Source organism: Symphalangus syndactylus, chromosome 6 (assembly GCF_028878055.3).
Source record: "Symphalangus syndactylus isolate Jambi chromosome 6, NHGRI_mSymSyn1-v2.1_pri, whole genome shotgun sequence".
In the NCBI taxonomy this organism is placed as follows: domain Eukaryota; kingdom Metazoa; phylum Chordata; class Mammalia; order Primates; family Hylobatidae; genus Symphalangus; species Symphalangus syndactylus.
This window is the reverse complement of record NC_072428.2, coordinates 38,805,181-38,832,065: the sequence shown is the minus strand read 5'-3', so window position 1 is coordinate 38,832,065 and position 26,885 is coordinate 38,805,181. Positions and strand designations below refer to the sequence as shown.

The following is a 26,885-nucleotide window of genomic DNA, read 5'->3' as shown; positions in this document are numbered from 1 at the left end:
GCTAGTTAGGCAGGCCCTCATTCCTGGTTTGGTTCCAACTGCAGAGAGTGCTTGTATCTCTGAAAGGGAATTTCTGAGTCATGGGATGGGTCCCTGACTCCTTACTCCTCTCTGATAGAGTGAACCAGCATCTGGGGCAAATACATAGCAGTCAGAGGCTCTGATGAATGTCCCTGTTCAGTTTTTTGCCTTTTTTGTATCCTCCTTAAATAATAATGGTTTTAAAGATAAGCAGAAGCCTATCTATAGTACTTTATAGATCTCAGCAGGCATTATTCACCTTACAGTTAATACAGGAAGAAACATCTTTGATACGGAAAGACTAGGGTGTGAATTCAGCAATCTCTGGTTAGGAGAAAAGTAGCCTAGTTTATTACTTCTTCACTGCTTTTGCCTGGATGACCTGAATTTTAATCAAGAAGTTCTTTCCTCTCTATATGCACTCCTCCATTTTCCCACTTTTGTATTGACTTTCCCACTATTGTATTTCTAATGCACCTTCTTAATCACTGGAGAAAGCTTTGAGGCATGTAAGAGGTCCTAGCACCATTTTCAGTCCTAAAGTTTCATAGCCACCAGCTTTATGGGACTCTATTATCAGGCCTTTCAAACAAATTCTTCCCTTCCCTACAATCCCAAGCTATTCATCTTTTCTCTAAGGGAGCCTTTTGTATTACTAATTAAGACTAGGTGACTATATTAAAACAGGGTTATCTTCTAAAAGATTTATATAAATGATAAAACAGACTAAGTATTTTTGTAAGGACAGCAATTTGAAGTCAGTTAATGCCTAGAGTGACTGTTTCATTCTTCTGCTATGGCTCTGGTGACTTCCTGATAATTCTGTCCAAGCCCCTGTGTCCAGTTCCAGGACCTAAAAATGGAAGAGCTCTGGAGGCTGAAGGTGGAAGATGGAGCCCCCTTTCAGGGACAGTGAAAGGAGGGTTAATCTTTCCTGAAGCTGTTAGTCTGGTATCTATTAGCACACATGAAAATTAGAAACCTTGCAACTTTAGAAATAGTATCTGTGTAGTAAATGCTGTCTGTGTACCAATTTGTATAGCTTTTAATAGAAAGATCTTATTTTTGGATGGAAAAGGTGTGTAAGCTTGTGACTAAAATAGTTCTGGATGGAAGACCATTCAGTATCTTCTGAAAAAAAATTGTCTTCTGGAACTAAAACATGAAAAAAAAAACCTATCCATTATTGCTTTTTTTTTTTTAATAAAGAAAACCAGTGCTGCATAATCCATATTTTACCAATATTAATTACATCTTAAAACCATTTAAAAATGATGGTTTACATATCCTATTTTAAAGTCAGGATTTTAAAGAGCTTTTATTTGTTATTACTACTTATTGGGAGAATATTGAAAAATTTTCAATTTAAATGTTGAATTAAAAATGTAACCTTTTTGGCCGGGTGTGGTGGCTCACGCCTGTAATCCCAGCACTCTGGGAGGCCAAGGGGGGTGGATCACAAGGTCAGGTGTTCAAGACCAGCCTGGCCAAGACGGTGAAACCCCATCTCTACTAAAAATACAAAAATTAGCCGGGCGTGGTGGTGGGCGCCTGTAATCCCAGCTACTCAGGAGGCTGAGGCAGGAGAATCGCTTGAGGCCGGGAGGCGGAGGTTGCAGTGAGCCGATATCGCGCCACTGCACTACTACAGCCTGGGTGGTAGAGCGAGACTCCGTCTCAAAAAAATAAAAAAAAAGTAACCTTTTATAAATACGGGGCTGAAAACACTGTTATTTTTAAATTTTGGAAAAATTTCTACTAGCTTGAAGATTACTTAGATTTATTTTTTCTTGGCTTATTTAGATATTTGGCCTATTTTTAAAACTATAAATAAATAATTGGATTTTAATTTGATAGAGAATCAGAAAAAGACTTTATTTAATTTTTGTTACATTTGAATTCATTTTATAAATAAATATATGTTGTAAAAATTCTTCCAGTGCAATATTTTTGGGAAAATATTGCTCTAGTCATTGTTTGTATAGGTTTATTTCTAATTATATTAAAAGTAAAATTAGAAAAATATGTACTATTTGTTGTAATTTTCTGGAAAAAAAGATTTGACAATGTTAATAGAATGGATTATTTGTAAAACACCAACATTACAGAGTCATAGAGCCTGAGTAAGGGCCTTAGATACTATCTTCCAATGAAGGAACCCCTTCTCCAGCATGGCTAGTAAGTGGTTATCCACCTCCTGCTTCAAGTCTTCCAGTGACAGCATTGAAGTGGAAATCACAGTGGTTTCCAGGCTTGTCTGCTTATTGGAATCACCCAAGAGATATAAAAAATACTGGTACCTGGGTCCCATCTCCAGGTGATTCTAATATGCAGACAAGTTTGGGAACCAGTGGTAAATCATGTGGAAAAGCACCTCACTGTTTTTCATCATTAGAGAATCCGTAATGGAAAGGAAACCTGGCTGATGTTATGAAGAGTCTAATAAGCATTTAGATGTTATTGAGAGCATTTATAGCCACACTCCCTACTCTTTAGTGTTGTATGATAAATAAATATTTCCATTTAAATTCAAGAACCATTTAATAAGATAGCACACTGACAAAGTCCATGATGTTGGTATAGTGGAAAGTCCTTGACTGGGTGTTAGGACTTCTAGCTGCCCAACTTTAAATAATTTCAGCCTTACAAAAAATTTGCAAAAATAGTATAAAGAATTCCCATATGCCCTTCATCTAGCTTCCTCAAATATTAACATGTTATATAACTACAGTAAATGTATTACAATCAGGAAATTAACGTTGATACATTCAATAAACTAATCTGCAAATTTTGCCAGTTATCCTGCTATAAATTTTTTCTGTGCTAAGATCCAATCTGGGATCACACATTGCATTTAGTTTTGTATGTGTTTGTTATTTTGAAAAAAAAATAAATCATTGCAACAATAGTATAATGAATTTGTGAACCCCGAAAATTTGAGACAGGTCTCAGTTAATTTAGAAAGTTTATTTTGCCAAGGTTGAGGACACAGCCATGACACAGCCTCAGAAAGTCCTGACGACATGTGCCCAAGGTGGTCGGGACACAGCTTGGCTTTATACATTTAGGGAGACATGAGACATCAATCAATATATGTAAGAAGTACATTGGTTTGGCCTGGAAAGGCAGGACAACTTGAAGCAAAGGCAGGAAGGCTCTAAGTGCGGTGGGAGCTTCCAGGTCACAGGTGATACACAAAGGGTTACATTCTTTTGAGTTTCCCATTTTGAGTTTCTACCTTTACAAAGGAGGCAAGTCAGATATGCATCTATCTCAGTGAGCAGAGGAGTGACTGAATAACAGGAGGCAGGTTTGCCCTAAGCAGTTTTTCATCTTGAGTTTTCCTTAGTGATTTTGGGGCCCCAAAATATTTTCCTTTCACAAATTCTAGTATACCTTGCTTTCACTCTTTCTGTCCAATTCTTTGTTTGACTGAAGCATTTCAGAATTAAGCTGCAAACATTGTGATCCCTTATCCTAAATATATGAGTGAGCATCTCTTATGAACAAAGATTTTTTTTTATCATAACCATCATATAATTATCAAATTTGGGAAATTTAACATTGTTACAATACTATTAATCTAACATATAGTCCATATTCAAATTTCACCAATTGTCTCAATACTGTCCTTTATAATAATTTTTTCATGATCCAGGATTTGTGTGTTGGATTTTGTTGTAAGGTCTCTTTAATTTCCTTTGATCTGGAATAGCTCCTCAGTTGTATTTTGTCTTTCATGACATTTACATTTTTTGAGAGTACAGGTCATTTGTTTTATAGAATGGCTCTCAATCTGCATTTGTCTAGACTGGTCTTTCTCACAGTGTGGTCTGTGACTGGTGCTGGTCTATGCCTGGCTGTTACCTAATGGTGAGAAGGCCAACCAACATTACTCATGCTACTGGAAACTTTTATAGCAATTCGAAAATAATTTTATGTCTGTTGAATCTAAGAATAAAAATTGAGGGCTTGGATTTTTATGTCTTTTTATTTCATTTCTCTAGTAATTCATTTTTATTTCACAAAATGATAGTTCTTCATGGGATGGACACTTATTTTTTATTCTTATTTACTTTTATTTTTTAGAACTTTTTAAAAAATAATAGAGACAGGATCTTGCTATGTTGGCCAGTTGGTCCTGTTGCCCTCAAGCAGTTCTCCTGCCTCTGCCTCCCAAAGTGGATGAGTGGATGAGCCACCATTCCTGGCCAGGTTGGACACTTTTAAAAATAGTCCTTCAGCACAGCTACTTGGAACAACACTGGTCTAGAGTGAGGTGTTTTTTGTTTGTTTTTGTGTGTGTGGTTTTTTTTTTTTTTTTTTTTTTGGAGACAGAGTCTCACTCTGTCACCCAGGCTGGAGTGCAATGGTGCAATCATGGCTCACTGCAGCCACGACCTCCTGGCCTCAAGCCATCCTCCCTCCCACCTCAGCCTCTCAAATAGCTGGGACTGCAGGTGACACCACCACACCCAGCTATATATCTTGATTTTTTTTGTGGAGATGGGGGTCTTGCTATGTTGCCTAGGCTGATTCCAAACTCCTAAGCTCAAGTGATCCTCCTGTCTTGGCTTCCCAAAGTGCTGGGATTACAGGCATGAGCCACTACACCTGGCCTAGGAAGATTTTTGAAGGACTGTGCTTTAGCCATCTCTGAATTCGTCACTGCTAGATTGTGCCAGCAACTTGAAATGTCCCATTCCTTTACTAGAAAAGCTTTCCTTTCCTTCTTTTTTTTTGAGACAGAGTCTTACACTTGTCACTCAGGCTGGAGTGCAATGGCATTGATCTCGGCTCACTGCAACCTCCGCTTCCTGGGTTCAAGTGATTCTCCTGCTTCAGCCTCCCGAGTAGCTGGGATTACAGGAGTCTACCACCACACCTGGCTAAGTTTTGTATTTTTAGTAGAGACAGGGTTTCACCATGTTGGCCAGGCTGGTCTCAAACTCCTGACCTCAGGTGATCCACCCGCCTCAGCCTCCCAAAGTGCTGGGATTACAGGTGTGAGCCACCGTGCCCAGCAGAGAGCTTTTCTTATACTGAGCCAAAATCTCTCTCCAACTTGCTTTTGCCTTCAAGAACATCACCTAACGTGTACTCACATACATAGGTGTTAGCTTTTCAGAGACTTACAAGACTGGTACCATGTCTTAAACCCCCAGGCTACTCCAAACAAAATGGGCTCAGCTCTTTTACTCATTTGTAGTGATTAGGACTAGGTTCTGCCGAAAATGAGAACATTTTAAATAAGAGTAGCTTACTGACTTTGTTTCTTATGTTCCACAGGCCCAGAGGTGTCCTTCTAAAACTGGTAGACGTTTCACGAGTCATCAGGGACCCAGAAACCTTCTCTTTTGCTGTCCCCTTGTCCTAGTGCATGGTTTCCACACTGTGGTGCAAGATGTCTGCTCAAGCTCTAGGCATTACATCTGCTATCCTGCTGTCAGAAAGAAGGAAGGGGAAAAGATCATTTCCTTCCCTTTAAGGACATTTCCCAGAAGTCACACAGAACATTTCCATTTATATTACTTTGGCCAGAACTTGGTCATATGGCCACATTTAGCTCCAGAGTGATTAGGAAATGCAGTCTTTTATTTTGGAGATCCTTGTGCCCAGGAAAAAATTGGAGGCCTTTTTCAAGGAAAAAGGGGAAAATAGATATTGGTTGACAAATAGCAGTCTCTGCCATACTGTCCCTCGATACATGTCTTTGGGTGAATGTCCCTTATTTACCATTCTGATTACTTGTTGGATATTTTCAGTATGTGTTACAATATGGTTCCAAAATTGTATGTGATATTCCAACAGCAAGTTGGATGCAATGTGTCATATAAATGACCTCAGTGTCAACCAGCATTTGCATACCGTGTCTCAGTGCTATGCACCAGTAAAGAACACAGAGAGTCAGAGTTTTCCATAAATAATTCCTGAGAATATATGCTTATTTTGTTTGAGAAGCATCGTGAGGCATCTGCTGTGTGCTTTAGGGTTGAATGAAAAGTTGGCAAAAGCATTAAAAGACATGTTCAGGCTGGGCGTGGTGGCTCATGCCTGTGATCTTTGGGAGGCTGAGGTGGGCGGATCACTTGAGGTCAGGAGTTCAAGACCAGCCTGGCCAACATGGCGAAACCCCGTCTCTACTAAAAATACAAAAATTAGCTGGGTGTGGTGGCGGGCACCTGTAATCCCAGCTACTTGGGAGGATGAGGCTAAGGCACAATGATCTCTTGAACACGGGAGGCAGAGGTTGCAGTGAGCTGAGATCACGCCACTGCACTCCAGCCTGGGCAACAGAACGAGACTCTGTCTCACAAAAAAAAAAAAAAAAAAAAAAAAAAAAAAAAGACGTTCAAATAGACGTGATATTGGTAAAAACGAAAACACAGGTAATGACTTTTCATTCTAATGAAATACAAATAGGGAAACCTGCCAGTTTTACCCTTTAGAGTAAAAAGGGTACCAAAAAATTACCAAAACAGTAAACATTACCAAAAGAGTAATTTTATAATTTCTACAGGATGATATGTATGTGTCACAACTTTGTGAATCACTATTCTGGGCATGTATAAGGAGTCATCATATACCTCCATTAGGAATGTTATTTAATGATGTCACTAATACCAGACAAGGATGTCTCCTCAGGTAAGGCTCCTTGGAAGAGGTAGAGGTTGAGAAGAGGTGTAATTTAGGTTTTTAAAATTCAATAGCTGGACTTAACCTTGCACATCTCTACCCGTTACAACAGTGGTCCGGAAGGCTGCGATCTGAAGGCCCCTCAGCTAGTTGCTGCCACTGTGGGCACTCTGCGCATCTCTCACTTCTGAGCTCTTTATGCATGCACTCTGTTCTGCAGATAAGTTCTGTGACTATTTGCTTAGTCAGTGACAGTGTCTCTAACCCTGCAAAAGGAAGCTTTTACTCTCTCAGTTTTAGAGATATGTAAACAGGCTGGGGATATGAGGTCACTTACCCACTGTCCTATAATCAGCAGATGGCATGGCTGGCATTGGAGTTTAGGTCTGTCTGTGCTTTTCTGTACATTACATCCTTTTTAATGATGCGAAGGAAAAATGCAGTAGGGTCAATGAGACAAATGGAATGCAGGTTGCTGGGGAAAGAATGCAGGTTGTGTGTTACAAATGCACACACATTTACTGTGCCACTTGGGTTCTGAACTTTGCGGTTAAATTGATTTAAAAGCTGGTCTAGAGGTAGTAAAACTTAATCACCGAATGAGAATATTTGGGTTTGCCTCAGGAAGTCACAAACCACTTCTTGGTTAGTAGAAATGGGAAATTAAGGGCCACCTTCAGGCGTTTAACTGAATTGTCCTGGGGATTTAATTTGGCTTTCGACTTAATGCTAAGTTTTTGTTGTTTTTGATTTTTAAAGTAATGTAAGTTTATCGTGCCAACGGTAAGATGTCGCTCTGACGCGTGCACCTGCTCTCGCAATCACTGACTGCGGTCAGCATCTTCCTTAGAGCAGCGCCCCGGGCCACTTGGATCCCGGTCTCAATTTACTAAGCGAACCCAGAGGATGCCCCGAGTCCTGGACCGCAGAGCCGCTCACGAGAGGCACCGGGGCTGTAACCGCGCAACCTCGTGCCGCGGGCGGGGGCGAGGGAGGATTCCCCGGCTGGTGCCCGCCCCCGGGCTAAAGTGCGAAGCGGGCGGGGCTGGTCATGCGCCTGGCTTCCTGCAGTGCGAACCTGGGAAATCCAGGCGACTTCGCAGTTGCCAAGGGATCTGAAGAAGTGGGATGTGCAAAAGCGCCGGCTGGAAATCCTGGCTGTGTCTCCGTCAACTCTTTACGCAACAGAGGGCTCCCCCTGCCCTTGGTTTCTATCGGGCCGCCTGCTCCCACTCGGTGAAAAAAAATTCCAGAACGGCGGCCGCGGCGATGGCGCGGTGGGCTGCAGCCTCCACGTGCGCGGCGCTCCTGATTCTGCTGTGTGCACTGACAACCGCAGGTAGGGAGCGGCTGGGGTTGGGGCTCCTGGAGCCAGGGGGTCCTCGCGGGTCGGCTCCCTAGCGTCCCGCCAGGGGACCGCAACTTCCTGGGGGCTGGGGGCTCTATTTTCTTTTCTATTTCTTCTTCTTCTTTTTTTTTTTTGAGACGGAGTCTCGCTCTGTCACCCAGGCTGGAGTGAAGTGGCGCGATCTCGGCTCACTGCAAGCTCCGCCTCCTGGGTTCACGCCATTCTCCTGCCTCAGCCTCCCGAGTAGCTGGGACCACAGGCGCCCCCCACCACGCCCGGCAAATTTTTTGTACTTTTAGTAGAGACGGGGTTTACTGTGTTAGCCAAGATGGTCTCCTTGACCTCGTGATCCACCCGCCTCGGCCTCCCAAAGTGCTGGGATTACAGGCGTGAGCCCCCGCGCCCGGCCTGGGGGCTCTGTTTTCAAGCGTCCCTCCTTTGTGAGATGCGGAGTCCCCGATGCAACAGGTTTACATTGAAGGCCTGCCCTGTGCAGGGTCGACATCTGTGAGAGCGGACACGGTGCTTCCTTGGATGTCGCGCGTTCGGTGCCTCGGTATTTGGCGCCTCTCTTGCATCATCCGAGGGGCCGGAGCAGAGAAGAAAATCAGGGAATCGGTAAAATAGGAAAATGATTCATCCGCGTATCAGTGGGTCCTCCTGGCTTTGCTAAGTTAGGTCTTTACTGAGAGAGGGAGGGGAGTGTTTTGATCTTGTGGTGACCTTCAAACGTTCTCTTACTTTTTTGGGAACTCGTATGGGCGCGTTCTGCGTTACCTTAAACATGAGACTAAAAGGCTGAAACGCGTATGTAGAGATATTTAAACTCATTTCTAACTAGAAGAATGGCAATTAAACAAGAAGACGCTGCTTGACCCTTACTAGGCTGGCCAAAATACGCTCCTGGGTGCCGGGTAGTGGAGGGGGAATGTAGGAATCCCGGAGGCGCGCTCTGCAGGTGGAGTTGAGCTGCGTGTGGACCTCACCGTGGAGACCTGGGCGGCAGCTTCACACCACGCCCTTGCTGCTTGCCGAGCAGCGTGAACAGATGTTGAAGGCATAGAGCCAAGCAAACAGTGGACATACAATACAATACCATTTCCACAGTTTGAGAAACTTAAAGAGAAGAAAAATGTACATGTTAAACACCTTAGAATGGCTGCCCGATGGGAGAGGGAAGTGGAAATAAAAACGAGTGAATAGTATTTCTATACATTTGCAATGAGCAATGTGAAAATAAGACAGTTCCGAGTTTGGTGTGGGAGGCGACGAAAGCCAAAAGTGCGCTTGTCTGCGCGCTGGGGACTGGAAGCGCTTCCGCGCTCGGGACTGGAAGCGCTTCCGCGCTCTATCAGTCTGGGTCTCCTCGAGCTCGAAGTGGCGCCCAGGGGCTCCCGCCGCGCCCACCCGGTCCCATGCCCGTCCCGCGCCCCCTCCCGGGCCCGGCGCCCCCTCTTCAGGGGCCTCAGGTCCCCGCCACTTTCGTCCGGTCCCGGTCCCCACAGATGCTGGCGGTGGTGGAGACGGGCCGCGAGGTCTCAGGGAAGCGGAGAGGGAGGAACACCGTTTGGCTGTGCGGCGGCGTGCAGTGGAGGCAGCAGCAGCTCCTGGAGGAAGCTAGTTCCGGCTCGTCCAGCCACGTGGAGCGCGGCGGCGGCTGCATGGGGGTCGGACACCAGAACCAGGCGTTGGTGCTGGACTTTGGCACCGGAAGACACTGTGAAATTGGAAACCATTTCGGAAGCTTTAGTCTAACAAATCATTTCCGCCTACAAGAAATCCCTACACCTTAGGATGGAGCATCTATTTCCTTGGCTATTCTGTGTGGAAGCAAATTTAAAGTGGTACAAGAAAAAAAAATCCAATCATACAAAGGAATTCGTCAGATTTTAATGCAAGAGATTCTAGCCCGTCTTTGTATGGGACTGTCTTTAAAGGTTGTTGATACAGAAAATGTTTTAAAGAACGTTAGGTTTTATTTCAGAAATGAAGTTCAAAAGAGCAATTTGTAAAGCTGTAGTTAACAGTCCTCCCTGGTTGGAGAGCTCTGGAACTGGAGGTTCTCTATGTAGGTTATACCACTAATTGCTTTGAAAAGATAAATGTATAAATGCTTTTCCTTGGAAACAAGACTGCAGAAAATTCCAAGGATCTAGTCCTTGAAAAAGGCGAATGCTCTTAAGCTGTTATTAAGGTACTAAACTCTGTACCTTTAACTGAAAATACATGGAGGTCCTGGGTGAGCGCTTGGACGCTCTGAAAATAGACAACTTTTCCCAAATTTGCCTTCTAAATTTTGATTTGTTGATTTAAATCTTTTAAATTTATGTAGTCTGGCACTCAGGTTTGTATTCCTTTTAAGCACATGTTAGTGTTTTTGATATTTTCCCCTCTCTCTCCGACCCCCCAATTCTTCTTCTTTTTTTTTTCTTGGTAGTCATTTTTCGTTTATAAGAGTGATAATAGAACTAGATGGCCCGGCTGTTTCCTCGTATCCTTGGCTCCTCCATTTCTTGGTTGGCCACCAGGGGGAAGCATACTGTTTTTTGGTTACAGTTGACCCTGTCTTCATTTTGTAGGTCAAGTCTGTTTTTGCTTTGATACATAGAACAGAAAGCTTGTCACCATGTTTCCCTAATGTATTATTTTAAAAAATCGACTTGCACAAATCTTTGAGTAAGCTGGCAGGTTTTTGGATACATTTTTGTTAACATTAATTTTGAAAACTTTATTTAGATATGTTGGATGTGACTAATGAAAGGACCTGTTTGATGGCAACAAGGGGAATTTGGTTTCTGACATTTATCTAAATATAGATGTCTAGCCCTGCATTGTTAGTAATGAGTCTGACTTCTTTGGAGCTGCACTCTTCTTTGAAATAGCAAATGTAATATTTTGAACTGTCCTTGCACTTTTTGTTGGAATAGGTATAAGCGTAAACTTGCCAGCAACCTACTGTTCTAAAATGGAAAACATCTAGACAGTCGCAGTGGCTCATGCCTGTAATCCCAACACTTGAGGAAGCAGTGGGAGGATTTCTTGAGCCCAGGAGTTGGAGACCAGCCTGGGCAACTTAGACTCCATCTCTACAAAAAATCAAAAAATTGGCCAGGCGCAGTGGCTCATGCTTGTAATCCCAGCACTTTGGGAGGCCGAGGTGGGCGGATCACGAGGTCAGGAGATCGAGACCACAGTGAAACCCCGTCTCTACTAAAAATACAAAAAAATTAGCCGGGCGTGGTGGCGGGCACCTGTAGTCCCAGCTACTCGGAGAGGCTGAGGCAGGAGAATGGCATGAACCCGGGAGGCGCAGCTTGCAGTGAGCCGAGATTGCACCACTGCACTCCAGCCTGGGCGACAGAGCGAGATTCTGTCTCAAAAAAAAAAAAAAAAAAAAATCAAAAAATTAGCTGAGCATGGTGGCCTGTGCCTGTAGTCCCAACTACTTGGGAGGCTGAGGCAGGAGGATCACTTGAGCCCAGGGGGTGGAGGCTGCAGTGAGCAGTGATAGCACCACTGCACTCCAGCCTGGGTGACACAGAAAGACCCTATCTCTAAATAAATAAATAGGAAAACATCAAAAAAGAGAGAAAATTCTCTTTACAATAGCATCAAAAACAGTAAAATACTTATGAGTAAATTTAACAAAAGAAACAGAAAATATGTACTCTGGAAACTGTAAAATATTGCTGAAAGAAATTTAAGATCTAAATAAATGAAATGGAAAAATGTCCTGTCTTAGTCTTGCCAGGCTACCATAGCAGGTATATACTGTGTGGCTTAAATAGAAATTTATTTCTCGTGATTCTGGAGGCTGGGAAGTCCAAGAGGAAAGTGTGGATGATCTGGTTTCTGGTGAGAGCCTCATTTCTGGTTTATAGAAGGATACCTTCTTGCCGTATCTTTACATGGTGGAGAGAGACATATCTCTCTGTCATGTCTTTTCTTATTTATTTATTTATTTGTTTGTTTTTGAGACAGAGTCTCACTCTGTCACCCAGGCTAGAGTGCAGTGGCATTATCACGGCTGAGTGCAGCCTTGAACTTCTGGGCACAAGGGATCCTCTCACCTCAGCCTCCCAAGTAGCTGGGACTACAGGTGCTAACCACCATGCTGGGCTAATTTATTTTTATTTTTTTGTAGAGACAAGGTCCCATTGTATTGCCTAGTCTGGTATGGAACACCTGGGCTCAAGTGATCCTCTGGCCTCAGACTCCCAAAGTGCTGGGATTATAGGTGTGAACCACCAGGCCCAGCCTCATGTCTTGTCTTTTTCTTTTCTTTTTTTTCTTTTCTTTCTTTTTTTTTTTTTTTGAGACAGAGTATTGCTCTGTCACCCAGGCTGGAGTGCAGTGGCACAATCTCGGCTCACTGCAACCTCTGCTTCCTGGGTTCAAGCAATTCTCCTGCCTTCACCTCCTGAGTAGCTGGGATTACAGGTGTGTACCACCACGCCCAGCTAATTTTTTGTATTTTTAGTAGAGATGGGGCTTCACCAACTTAGCCAGGATGGTCTCAATTTCCTGACCTCATGATCTGCCTGCCTCGGCCTCCCAAAGTGCTGGGATTACAGGCATGAGCCACCATGCTCAGCCTCATGTCTTTTCTTGTAAGGGCACTAATCCATTCATGAGGACTCTCCCCTTATGACCTAATCACTTCCCAAAGGCCCTGCCTCCAGATACCATCACATTGGGGGTCAGGCCTCCATATGAATTTTGGAGGACTCAAGCATTCAGTCCATAGCACATCGCAAAAACATGTTCATAAATTGGAAAACTGAACATTGTGTTCTCTTACTGCCACAGGTGATCTGAAAGTAGAGATGATGGCAGGGGGAACTCAGATCACACCCCTGAAAGACAATGTCACCATATTCTGCAATGTCTCTTATTCCCAACCCCTCAACATCACATCTATGGGTATCACCTGGTTTTGGAAGAGTCTGATGTTTGACAAAGAAGTCAAGGTCTTTGAATTTTTTGGAGATCACCAAGAGGCATTCCGACCTGGAGCCATTGTGTCTCCATGGAGGCTGAAGAGTGGGGACGCCTCACTGCAGCTGCCTGGAATCCAGCTGGAGGAAGCAGGAGAGTACCGATGTGAGGTGGTGGTCACCCCTCTGAAGGCACAGGGAATGGTCCAGCTTGAAGTTGTGGGTGAGTGTCTTGGGGCAGTGCCCTACAGTTCCCATGGTGTTGGGGTTAGCAACAACAAAACCCACACACCTCTTTGAGCTCTACTTTCCTGTATTATAAAATGGTCTGATAATACATGGATGAGCTTGATGGCTGTATTGGTTTGCTAAGGCTGCCATAACAAAATACCATTGACTGGGTGGCTTTAGACAACAGATGTTTATTTCTCACACTTCTGGAGACTAGAAGTCTGAGATGAAGACGTCAGCAGGATTGGTTTCTTCTGAGGCCTTTCTCCTCTGGCCATCTTCTACCTGTGTCTTCACATGGTCTTTCCTTTGTGCCTATATCTGTGTCCTAATTTCCTCTTCTTATAAGGATACCAATCATATTGGATCAGAGCCCACCCTAATAAACCCATTTTTAACCTAATTACCTCTTTAAAGAACCTATCTCTAAATGACAGTCACATTCAAAGATATTGGGAATTCTGAGAGGACATAAGAATTTTAGGAGGACATAATTCAGCCCAGCATGGGCCCTCCATAATTGTACATAAGACTTTGAATGTTTTGTCCATAGTAATTTTCGGAGTGAGAGGCATATTAATTAGGATTCACTTCCTCTGCAACTGACAGAGGAATAACAGCGACAGTGGCTGTATATACTGTCAGTTGGCTGTATATATAGCCACTGTTCTTCCAGGCTTTATATATCTTTATAAAGGGTCTACATAGGAGACAGGGTCTCGCTCTGTTGCCCAGGCTGGAGGGCATGGCACAATCATAGCTCACTGTAACCTCAAACTCCAGGGCTCAAGTGATCCTCCTGCCTCAGCCTCCTGAGTAGCTAGGACCTCGGTTGCATGCCACCAAGCCTGGCTAATTTTTACACTTTTGTGGAGATGGGGCCTTGTGTTGCCCAGGCTAGTCTCCAACTTCTGGCCTCAAGAGATCCTCCTGCCCTGGCCTCTCAATATGCTGGCATTACAGGGATGAGCTACCATGCCTGGCCAACAGTGGCTTTTAAAGACATTAATAGATTTTTTTTTTAGGACAGTTTTAGATTTACAGAAACATTGCAAAAATAGTATGAGAGTTCTCATATCATTCTCACCCTGCATACCATTTCTCCTATTATTAACATCTTGCATTCATATGGTACCTTGATATAATTAATGAACCCATATTGACATTTTACTGTAATTAAAGTCTGTAGTTTATTCATATTTCCTTAGTTTTTACCTAATATCCTTTTTCTGCTCCAGGATCCCGTCAGAATACCACATTGCATTTAATTGTTATATGTTCTTAGGCTCCTTTTTGCTGTGACAATTTCTTAGACCTTATTTTTGATGTCCTTGACAGTTTGGTGAGGGTATTAGTAAGGTACATTGCAGGATGTCACTCAGTTAGGATTTGTCTGCTGTTTTCCTTATAATTGGACTTGGGGTTATGGGTTTTTGGAGGAACGTTGCAGAGGTAAGCGGCCATTTTCATCGCATCAAATCACATGACTTATGACTATTGATGTTGACCCTGACCATCTAGTTGAAGTAGTGTTTGTCTGGTTTCTCTACTGAAAAGTTACTCTTCCTCCTATTTTCATACTGTACTCTTTGAAAGGAAGTCACTCTGTGCAGCCCACACTTAAGGTTGGGGGTTACTTATGTTCTTCCTCCTTGGGGGTGGAGTATCTACATAATTTTTTTAAGAATTGTTCTGCATAGGAGATTTATCTCTTTTCTCCCATTTATGAATTTATTCAATCATTGATATCAATAAGGACTCAAGGATATTTATTTTATACTTTGTGTTATAATGCAATACTACTTTATTTTTTCTCAAATTGTTCCAGCTTTGTCCACTGGGAGCTCATTCACTTGGCTCTTGTGTCACATTGACATACCCCAATCATTGTAAGATTTTGTTTTGTTTTATTATTTTATTTTTTGTTTTATTTAATTTTTGGCAAATCCATATCAAGAATTTTGTTTGATTTTAAGCACTTTTTACTTTTTGGCACTATAAGATGCTCCAGACTCATCTTGTATATTTCCTCTCTTGTATATTTCCTGGTTCTAGTCCTAGAACCAACCAATACTCCAAGAAACCTTGGTTCCTTTTATTGGAAAATGATATTAGAAACCAAGACCTGGACACTAAGTGTACTTTTTGCTACTGAGGTATCATTGATTCTAGACCCTCTCAGCCAACAGAGCAAAGAAATATATGTATGCATACTAACCTCTGCATATACACATATCTATAAATATTTCTGTGTGTAACCATCTGTACCTATATTAAATTAAACATTTGTTCTTACTGATGTCTCCAATTTTAATCCATTACCACATAGATCATTCTACTTTCCTTCTCTTGCTCATCTGTAAACTCCCACTCCAACAGTGAGAAACCTGTACCCACCATCCTGTGTTTATTTAATTGTTTAATTATTAACCTGTACTCCCATAAGAAACAGCATTATCTACTAGAGTACAGTGCTTTTTGGCAATTCTTTTTCTTTTTTTTTTTTTTGAGATTTTTCTTGAGACAGAGTCTTGCTCTGTTGCCCAGGCTGGAGTGCAGTGGTGTGACCTTGGCTCACTGCAACCACCACCTCCCAGGTTTAAGCGATTCTCCTGTCTCAGCCTCCCAGGTAACTAGGATTACAGGTGCCCACCACCACGTCTGGCTAATTTTTATATTTTTAGTAGAGACCGGGTCTCACCGTGTTGGCCAGGCTGGTCTTGAACTCCTGACCTCAGGTGATCTGCCCACCTCAGCTTCCCAAAGTACTGGGATTACAGGCATGAGCCACCATACTCGGCCCAGATTTTAGCCATTCTAATAAGTATGTAGTGGTATCTCATTTGTTGTTTTAATTAGCAGTTCCCTAATGACATAATGTTGGACATCTTTTCATATTCTTACTTGCCATTTGTATGTCTTGTTTTTTTGTGTGTTCATTGGTTGTCCAGGCTAGAGTGCAGTGGTATGATTACAGCTCACTTCCCAGGCTCAGGTGATTCTCCCAGGCTTCAGCCTCCCAAGTAGCTAGGACTACAGGCGCACATCACCATGCCTGGCTAATTTTTGTATTTTTTGTAGAGATAGGGTTTTGCCGTGTTGCCCAGGCTGGTTTTGAACTCCTGGGCTCAAATGATCTGCCTGTCTCGGCCTCCCAAAGTACTGGGAATTGTATGTCTTCTTTGATGAGATGTTTGTTCAGATCGTTTGCCTATTTTTTAACTGGGCTCATTTTTTAAATTGTTGTGTTTTAAGAGTCCTTTGTACATTCTGGATACAAGCCTTTATCAGATAGATGTCTCACAGATATTTTCTCACAGTCTGTGGCTTGTCTTTTCATTCTCTTAACAATGTCTTTTGTAGAGCAGAAGTTCTTAATTTTAAAAAGTCGAACTTACTACATTTTTCTTCCATGGATCATGCTCTTAACATTGTGTCCTAAGGCTCATCACCAAACCCAAGGCTACCTAGATTTTCTCCTATGTTATTGTCTAGAAGGTTTATAGTTTTACCATTGACATTTAGGTCTATGATGCAGTTTACTTTAATTTTTGTGAAAAGTGTAAGGTTTGTGTCTATAGTCTATATGTATTTTTTTTTTTGCATATGAACACCTAATTGTTCCAGCATCATTTGTTGAAAAGACTGTCCTTTCACCATTGAATTGCCTTTGCTTCTTTGTCAAAGATCAGTTGAATATATTTGTATGGGTCCATTTCTGGGCTTTCTATTCAGTTTCTTTTTCTTTTTTTTCTTTTAATACAGGCTGGAGTACAGTGGCACAATCTTGGCTCACTGCAGCCTCTGCCTCCTGGGCCCTGGCAATCCTACCATCTCAGCTTTCCGAGTAGCTTGTACTACAGGCTCGTGCCACCACTCCCAGCCAATTTTTGTATTTTTGTAGAGAGAGAGTTTCGCGGTGTAGCCGAGGCTGGTCTAGAACTTCTGAGCTCAAGCGATCTCCCCCGCCTCAGCCTCCCAAAGTATTGGGATTATAGGCGTGAGCCACCACACCCTGCCCTATTCAGTTTCATTGATCTCTCTCTTCTTTCCTCAGTACCACACTGTCTTGATTATTGTATTTTAGTAGTAAGTCTGGAAGTCAGGTAATGTTAGTCCTTCATTTTTGTTGCCTTTCTTCAGTATAGTGTTAGCTATCTGGGTTTTTTCTTTCCATATAAATTTGAGAATCTGTTGATATCTGCAAAATGGCTTTCTGGGATTTTGACTGGGATTACATTGAATCTAGAGATCAAGTTGGGAAAAATTGACATTTTTTTTTTTTTTTTTTGAGGCAGAGTCTCGCTGTGTTGCCCAGGCTGGAGTGCAGTGGTACCATCTCAGCTCACTGCAACCTCTGCCTCCCGGGTTCAAGCAATTCTCCTGCCTCAGCCTCCCGAGTAGCTGGGATTACCAGCATGCGCCACCACGCCTGGCTAATTTTTGTATTTTTAGTAGAGACAGGGGTCACCAAGTTGGCCTGGCTGGTCTCAAACTCCTGACCTCAAATGATCCACCAGCTTCAGCCTCCCAAAGTGCTGGGATTACAGATGTGAGCCACCACACCTGGCCAATGGTATTATATTTTTAATTTCAAATTCCAGTTGCTCAATTGTTCATTCCTGTCAAGTAATTGATTTTTGCTTATTAACTTTGTATCCTGCAACTTGCTTTAATCACTTATTCATTCTTGGGTTTTTTTTGTTTTTGTTTTTGTTTTTGGCCAAGTCTTGAGATTTTTCTACATAAATCATGCTGTCTGTTAAAAATACAGTTTTATTTCTTCCATTATTTTATTTTATTTTTTATAGAGGTGAGGTCTCACTATGTTGCCCAGGCTGGTTTTGAACTCCTGAGCTCAAGTGATCCCCCCGCCTTGGCCTCCCAAAGTGCTGGGATTACATTGTGTGAGCCACTGCACCAGGCCTCATATTTCTTCCATTCTAACTTTATACCTTTTATTTCCTTTTCTTGTCCTGTTATGCTAGCTTAGACTTCCATTACAATGTTGCGTAGGAGTGGTTAGAAGGGACATCTTGCCCATTTCTGATTTTACTTTCTAACCATGAAATATGATATTAGCTATTTTTTGGTAGATATTCTTTAGCAAGTTGAGGAAGTTTCCCTTTTATTCTAGTTTGCTAAGAGTTTTTCATATGAATCAGTGTTGGGTTTTGTCAAATACTTTTTCGGCATTATTGGTATGATCATATAATTTTTTCTTTAGCCTGTTGATATGATGGCTTACGTTAACTGATTTTTGAATGATAAGCCAGCCTTGCATATGTGTAATACGCCTCTCTTGGTTATGGTATGTAATTTTTTCTGTATTGTTGGATTAGATTTGCTAATATTTTCTTGAGGATTTTGTATTTATTTTAATGAGTGATATTGATCTGTAGTTATCTTTTCTGGTAATGTCTTTATGTCGTTTTGGCAGTAGGGTAATTCTGGGCTTGTAGAATAAGGTAGAATGTGTTCCCTCTGTCTACTTCTACTTTCTGGAAGAAATTGTAAAAAATTGGCATTATTTATTCCTTAAATGTTTAGTAGGATTAACCAGTGAAACCATCCGAACCTGGTGCTTTCCTTTTTTGAAGGTGATTTTTTCTTCTTTTTTTTTTTTTAATTAGTTATTGACTCAATTTCCCTTTCTTTCTTTCTCTTTCTTTCTTTCTTTCTTTCTTTCTTTCTTTCTTTCTTTCTTTCTTTCTTTCTTTTTCCTTCCTTCCTTCCTTCCTTTTTTCCTTCTTTCTCTCTCTCTTTCTTTCCTTCTTTCTTTCTGTCTCTCTTTCTTCCTTTCTTCATTTCCTTCCTTTCTTTCTCCCCTCCCCTCCACTCCCTTCCCTTCCCTTCCCTTCCCTTCCCTTCCCTTCCCTTCCCTTCCCTTCCCTTCCCTTCCCTTCTCTTCCTTTTCTTCCTGCAACGTCTTGCTTTGTTGTCCAGGCTGGAGTGCAATGGTGCCACCATGGCTCACTGCAGCCTTGACCTCCTGGGCACTAGCGATACTCCCACCTCGGCCTCTGGAATAGCTAGGACCACAGGCGTGCACCACCATGCCCTGCTAATTTAATTTTTTTTTTTTTTTTAAAGAGATGGAGTCTATGTTGCCCAGACTGGTCTTGAACTCCCTGGGCTCAAGTGATCCTCCCACCTTGGTCTCCCAAAGTGCTGGGATTACAGGCATAAGCCACCATGCCTGGCCCGCTAAAGCACTTCTTTTTATGTTTCTCGTGCAGTAGGTCTATTGGTGAAAGGTTAGTCTGAGAAAGTCTTTATTTATACTTCACCTTTGAAGGAAAATTTTTCTGGATATAAGATTCCATGTTGGTGTTTTTCTCTTTTTTAAGTTTCAATGCTTTAAATATCTCACTTCACTCTCTCCTTGCTTGCATTGTTTCTGACAAGAAGTACAGTGTTGTTCTTGTTCTTCTATATGTAAGGTGTGTTTTTTTTCCCTGTGAGTTTTTTCTTTCTTTTTCCTCTCTTCCTCTCTCCTTCCCTCCCTCCCTCCCTTCCTTCCTTCCTCTCTCTCTCTTTTCTTTCTTCTCTTGAGATGGGGTCCCACTCTGTTTCCCAGGTTGGAGTGCAGTGGTGTGATCATGGCTCATTGCAGCTTCGACCTACTAGGCTCAAGCCCAAGTGATCCTCCCACCTCCGCCCTCCAAGTAGCTGGGGCCACACGTGGGTGCCACTAAGCATGGCTAATTTTTGTATTTTTTGTAGAGACGGCATTTCATCATGTTGCCCAGGCTGGCCTCGAACTCCTGAGCTCAAGTGATCCACCTGCCTTGGTCTCTGAAATTGCTGGGATTATAGGAGTGAGCTACCATGCTTGGCCATCTTTGTCTTTCTAAAGTTGAAATATGATATGGCTAGACGTGGATAGGCATATGTGGATATTTATCCTGCCTGGTATTCTCTAAGCTTCCTGGGTCTTTAGTTTGGTGTCTATCATTAATTTTGGAAAATTCTTAGCCATTATTTCTTCAAAGTATTTCTTCTGCTCCTTTCTCTTTTCTTCTTCTTGTATTCCCATTATATATCTGTTACACCTTTTGCAGTATTCCACAGTTCTTGGATATTCTGGTTTTTTTTTTTTTTTTAATTCTTTTTTCTCCTTGTATTTCAGTTTGGGAAGTTTCTTTTTTTTAAATTTTTTTTGTGACAGGGTCTCACTTTGTCTCCCAGGCTGGAGTGCAATGGCGGGATCTCGGCTTACTGCAACCTCTGCTTCCCAGGTTCAAGTGATTCTTGTGCCTCAGCCTCCTGAGTAGCTGGGACTACAGGTGTGCACAACCATGCCAGCTAATTTTTGTTTTTTAAGTAGAGACGGGGTTTTGCCATGTTGGACAGGGTGGTTGCCAACTCCTGACCTCAAGCAATCTGCCCACCTTGACCTCCCAAAGTGCTTGGATTATAGGCGTGAGCTACCACACCGTGCCCAGTTTGGGAAGTTTCTATTAACATCTTCAAGCTCACTGATTCTTTTCTTGTCAGTTTCTTTTTTTTTTGAGATGGAGTTTTGCTCTTGTTGCCCAGTCTGGAGTGCAGTGGCGCGATCTCAGGTCACTGCAACCTCCGCCTCCTGGGTTCAAGTGATTCTCCTGCCTCAGCCTCCCAAGTAGCTGTGATTACAGACATATGCCATCACGCCCAGCTAATTTTGTATTTTTAGTAGAAATGGGGTTTCTCCATGTTGGTCAGGCTGGTCTCAAACTCCTGACCTCAGGTGATCCACCCACCTCGGCCTCCCAAAGTGCTGGGATTATAGGTGTGAGCCATTGCGCCCAGACTCCTTGTCAGTTTCAAGTCTACTGTTGAACCCACTGAAGGCATTCTTCATTTCTTTAATGGTATTTTGAGTTCTAGCATTCACTTTTGTTTCGTTCTTAGCATTTCCATCACTCTGCTTATATTACCCATCTGTTTGTGCATGTTATCTGCTCTTTCTGTTAGTGCTCTTGACATTTTAATTATAGTTTTTAAAAATTCCCTATATGATAATTCTAAAATCTGTGTCATACCTGATGTTTGCTTTGCTTTTATGTATTTTTTAGCATGTCTTGTAATTTTTCAGTTGAAAGAGAGATATTATGTGTCAGGTAATAGGCTTTTATTATGCGGCTTTATGTTAATTTGGCTAGGAGCTGGGTTGTGTTTAATGCTTATTGTAGCTATAGGTGCCAGAGACTTCAGTTTCTCTAGTGTTTTTTTCTCTCCTTTCCTATTGTTTTTGAGTTTCCTTATGAACTCCTTAAATAGCTTCTATGCCTTGTAGCTCTCTCACTTATAATCTTCTGTTATTATACTGGAGCCCTGTGGATGTGGTAGTAAAGTGTTGGAGGAGAATCCGTTTTTACTTTTATGATTAAATCTTATTCTTTTAGTGGTCTGAGCTGCTGGACTGTGGCCTTCAGAAGTGTTTCTTAGCCTTTTCTCTGTCTCTCTTCTTAAGTAATACAGAAAGGCTATAGACAGCTGGAGTTGGCTAATTTTCTTCTCTCAGGTCAGATAAGGCTCTGACATCTTCCCTTGAGATGGAGGGAATAATCTAGGTGTATTTTAAAATGATTACTTCTTTCCATCCCCCAGAAAGAGGAGGAGATTTTTCTTGGCTCTTTACTGTGAGAATCTGGTGAGGTTCCTGGAAGTAAAACTCATGACAGTGTGATAGCGTCCCCAAGACTGGGTCACGAGGATGAAAACCCATGAAAGTATGGTAGCAACCCTAAGACCAGGACCTGAGGAGGTTTTTATTCTCAAGCTAGTCCACACTCATCCTTTAGCAGTTTGTCGGAGTTACTGCTTAAGTACTTCTACCAGTTTATGACTCCAGCAGCTTCTGCATGAGGTAATTTGATCTTAGCTGTAATTTTCTTAATCTCCTTCTTTCTCCAGTTTTCTGAGTAGCAGTTTGCCCTGTCACTTCAATTCTCTGAGGAATCTAAGAAAAGTTGTTGATTTTCAATTTGTTCAGCTTTTGTTCTTATTATAGGGTGGGAGTGATGACCTGTCATGTGAGAGGGAAACCTGGAAGTCAATAGTGGCTTTGGAAATGGCAGTTTATTTTTCCTTCACACTAATGTAGCCAGCCCAGGGCAGATATGGCAGCTAGCTCTGTGATCATCTGGGACCCGTGATCCTTTTATCTTGTCACTCTGCCATCTTCAATATGTATAGTCCACCTTGTGTTTGTTTGGAAATGGCTTATCCATCTCCAGTCATCACATAGTATTCCAAACATTCTGCAGGAAATATGAAGGAGAGAGAGAGAGAGAGAGACAGTCTTTTAAGACATCCTTTTAATTTAAGGAAACTTCCTAGAAGTTGCTCTTGCCACTTTTGCTTAAATCCAGGCCTACTAGACCCCTGAGTTTGCATGGCCAAACATACCTGCAGCGGAGGTTGGGTGATACAGTTTTAATCTGGATATGTCATGGCCAGCTAAAAATCTACAGAATGGAAATTGAAGAGCAATTAGCAGTCTCTACCACAACAGTGTTCCAAGGCTTTCCTCAGATTATGAAAGGTGTCTGTGGCACAACACAGCTTAAGAAAATTCTGCTTTACAAAATTGCTGTGAGAGTTGTGGTCACAGCATGTCAACACCTGGTTGGCACCGGCACCAACATACCCAGAATATTTAGCCCAAGCTGACTTGCATTCAGTCACTCACGTGTCCTGAAGGCTTGGCGTGGCTCAGATGTCAGGCTGATAATAAGCTAATCCCTCCCTACCTTTAAGGAGTGCCCAGTCTGGTATTGTAAATCTCCAGCTCATTGCTGGACATGGTTGCAGCATTACCCGTGCCTTAGAGTCCCCATCTTTAAAAAGAGTAGGCAGCCTGTGTTTTTTGTCTTATCTGGCTACAGGAGCAGTGATGCATAGGTGTGAGGGTATGGTAGAAGCCAGTTAGCGTAAGGTGTGGTGGGGATAAAAGGGTGCTGGGCCCAACTCTGTATGATTTTTTTTCCCTGGCAGCTCCCCCAGTCAGCAGATTGTTTCCGGATCAAGCGGTGGTGAAAGAGAATGAGAGCAAATATGTGTGTGAGTCAAGTGGGTTCTACCCAGAGGCTATTAATATAACATGGAAGAAGTGGACCCAGAAGTTTCCCCATCCCATAGAGATTTCTGAGGACATCATCACTGGTCCCACCATCAAGAATATGGATGGTACATTTAATGTCACTAGCCGCTTGAAGCTGAACTCCTCTCAGGAAGACCCTGGGACTGTCTACCAGTGTGTGGTATGGCATAAGTCCTCACGTACCTCCTTGAGGAACAACTTTACCCTGACAGCTGCTCCGCACAATCTTTCTGGTAAGGGTCTTTCTGGATATTTCTTCTCTTCCTTGCCTTGAGGGACTATAACATAAGACTTATTCCCACACAGCCCAGGGTCTTAGCTGGGGACTGAAGGGGAAGGGGAGAAAGCTTGGACTGGAAGGACCAATCTGAGGTCTGGCCTAGCTCAGCCCCAGAGTCAGCAGTCCAGCCTAGGTCCCTACACCTGGGCAGGTGATAGTCTAATAGGTGGAGAGTGGTGACCGTAGTCATCAGGTGGAGCAGGGCTACTTGTCAGCTCATGACAACTTCAGGATTTTGGATGGTCCATATGGGTTGAAATAGGAAACCTGCCAGCTGCTAGGGGAATGGGGACAGTATCCTACCCATGTTCCCTGAGGATAAGGGGCTATCAGGGGCCAGGAACCAGTCCTGCTAGCAGCCCTTCTAATCAGGCTCTAGGTCCACTGTAAACTGTTGGCTGGTAGAGGCTGAAACAGTAGTCTTGTCTTTTTTTTTTTTTTTGATACTGAGTTTCGCTCTTGTTGCCCAGGCTGTAGTGTAATAGTGTGATTTCAGCTCACCGCAACCTCTGCCTCCCGTGTTCAAGTGATTCTCCTGCCTCAGCCTCCTGAGTAGCTGGTACTACAGGCATGCACCACCACGCACAGCTAATTTTGTATTTTTAGTAGAGTCGGGGTTTCTCCATGTTGGTCAGGCTGGTCTTGAACTCCTGACCTCAGGTGATCCGCCCGCCTTGGCCTCCCAAAGCGCTGGGATTACAGGCATGAGCCACTGCACCCGGCCAGTAGTCTTGCTTATGGGCTGTGTCTCAAGATGGGGAGGCTACAGTAGAGTGGTTCTGCAAATGCTCAGTGCCTTCCCCATGCACACTGGATCCTTAAAACACAGTTCATGGCAGACCCACTCCTGCTGGTGGGGTGGGGCTTTTTGAGCTCATATGCCTTGGTCATAGCTCTGGTCTTGGGTAGGGGTGGCTCTGCTGGTACAATGCATCTCCCTGGGGCTGAGAAGAGTAAAGAAGGCAGGGAGTGACTGGGGGCACTGAGGAATGTGGTTAGGCTATGCCAGATGGGGCCCAAGATGACCCTGGGGAGAGAGGAATTATTCTTGGAAGTGAGGACTAGGTGTGTGTGTGGGTGGTGTGTGCAGGGATGCAGGGAGGGTATGTGTGTCCATGGGGAGTATGAAATGGAAATATACCTTGCATGTATGGTACGAGCGGTTGTCTATGTGGTATGCACATAGGGATAGAAGATGGTGTCATATTACACAAGGTTTGAAGATGAGGGAAGCACAATTATGTGGTATGTGGTGTTCATCTTCCATATTTTTGGTAAGCACTACATATACTGTTCGATGTGTGGAGGTGTATGTGATAGGAATGGAGATGCTGAGACATGTGGCAGAGGGCTGGTGGTTAAATCTCTGACAAGGAGGATGACACAACCACACAGATCCCAGCAGCAGTTGTGTGGTTTCTCTGGCCCTTGCCAGTAGGTTTCCTGTTAATGTTTTCCTTCTCTCTCTGCAGAACCTGAGAAGACAGATATCTTTTCCAGTCATTGGTGGTCTATTTCGTTCATTGGTGTTGGACTGATTTTATTAATTGTTTTGTTTCCTTGGAAAAAGGTAAGGAGCTCCAAAGCAAAGTTCAGCCTTGTGTCTTGGGCTAGTAAAAAGCTTTTAGAGCAGCTGCTGCCAACCTTATGAGCCTCAAGGGACAGGCCTGCTGGAAAGGACTTTGTCAGTCCCCCTTCACCATCAGGTGTTGGGAATGTTGGCTGTGTTCCAATCTAGTTTCCTATCACAGAGGACCTAGCTGTCACATGCCATCTGACCTCTGTATGGTGGTTTGTGACTCTGGGGTGATGTGTTGTAAAGCCTCCCTCTGTCTCTCCATACTAAGCAAGTATTACATCTCTGTGAATGAACCAGACTTCAGTGTTCAGACCAGGCCCTGAACTATGTGTGGGCTGCTTGTTTTTCTCACACATTTAGAAACTATGGCTCAGAGGGGGGAATTCCTCATCTTTTATCTGGTCAGTAACCTACCACCAGATTTCATTAGTTTGACTAAGAATTTCTAACCCTCACTGGGTATTTCTAAACTAAAACATGTTTCTAAACATTTTTATCCCTGACTATGGCCCAAATAGTAAATAAAACAGCTCAAGCTTTAGAGGCCCAAGAGACTTGTGTAAATGTGTTGGTTAAAATAGTTTTAGATAATAAAAGGGCCCTCAATTATTTATGGGCCTGTCAAGGCAAAATCTGCACAACAGCTAGTACATCTCATTATAAATACTTTAGGAGAAGTGGAATAATCAATTAAGAAAAATGACTATCTAAAGTTGGCCATTTAGATTCAGAAGACTTATTCCTGTTGGATCCAGGCCAAGGAGAAAACTGGATAAAAAGTGGTTTTCAAATGTTTCTTGTGGTATCTGTGACTGTTGTCATATTTCTTGCCTTTCTCTGTCTCCGGTATTCAGGTGCTATTGAGAGAGGAGGAAGGAAGAAACTAGTCAGGCAGACAGTTAGGGTGGGCCATCAGTCAAATTCCTTCAAACAAAAGAACAGCCTGAAAAATCAAACTGCAGATAAGGGAACTTGTACGGGGGGCTTACCTAAAACATGCTCACAGCCACATAGATTAAAACAAGGCTACACAGGAGACTTGCCTAGACATGCCCACAATAGAAAATTCCATCCCCTGACACATGCCCAGTAAGGGGAACAAAGCCACATGGAGTAACTCAAGCTAAGGGCTTGCATGCACACTACGAGGATGGGGTGGAGCTACCAGAAATGTGTGCCTTATGCCTTTGTATTCAGCTGTGAAATGGCAACCCTCTTTTGGGCCCCCTCTCTGCAGTGGAGTGCTTTCTTCTTTCGCTTATTAAACTTTCACTTCAACTTCATCTTTGGGGTCCACGCTCCTTAATTTTCTTGGTTGCAAGACAAAGAACTTCAGGTGATACCTTGGGCAATGAGAGACCGCTACATTGTGGTACATTGACGAGACTAACATTTTGGTGCATTGGCCAGGAAACATTGGAAGGGTGAGTAGGAAGCAGACCTCCAAACTCTTTACTTTCATTTCAGAGGCTTCTTGTCCTCAGATTTTTTCCTGAAGACTGGACAAAACACTGGGCCAGTTAAAAGCTCTTAGAGTGGCTGCCAACTGTATGAGACTTAAGAGACAGGCTTGCTGGAGAGGACTTTGTCAGTCCCCCTTCACCCTCAGGTGTTGGGAATGTTGGCTCTGTTCCAATCTAGTTCCCTTTCACAGAGGACTTAGCTGTCACATGGGCTAGAAGGAGGTCCTGGGGCAACTGAAGGTTTCTGTTTGAGGCTACTCCTCAGTGTTACCTGAAGGTCCCTGGACTAACTCCAGCCCC

The 26,885-nt window shown here is 43.0% G+C and overlaps 1 protein-coding gene across 2 annotated transcripts in view; it reads left to right on the top strand.

The window, feature by feature from the left end:
- Positions 1-26,885, top strand: part of NCR3LG1 (natural killer cell cytotoxicity receptor 3 ligand 1) — a 50,244-nt gene that overhangs the window by 12,459 nt on the left and 10,900 nt on the right. Inside the window, exons 5-8 of one of the 2 annotated variants that reach the window (XM_055282247.2) lie at positions 5,311-7,996; positions 12,815-13,165; positions 23,158-23,496; positions 25,016-25,113. In XM_055282247.2, coding sequence (XP_055138222.1) covers positions 7,786-7,996; positions 12,815-13,165; positions 23,158-23,496; positions 25,016-25,113 — 999 coding nt within the window. In that variant the 5' untranslated portion in view covers positions 5,311-7,785. Of the gene's footprint in view, positions 1-5,310; positions 7,997-9,992; positions 10,350-12,814; positions 13,166-23,157; positions 23,497-25,015; positions 25,114-26,885 lie in introns of those variants that run through there. The other variant, XM_063641953.1, reaches the window with a different exon arrangement.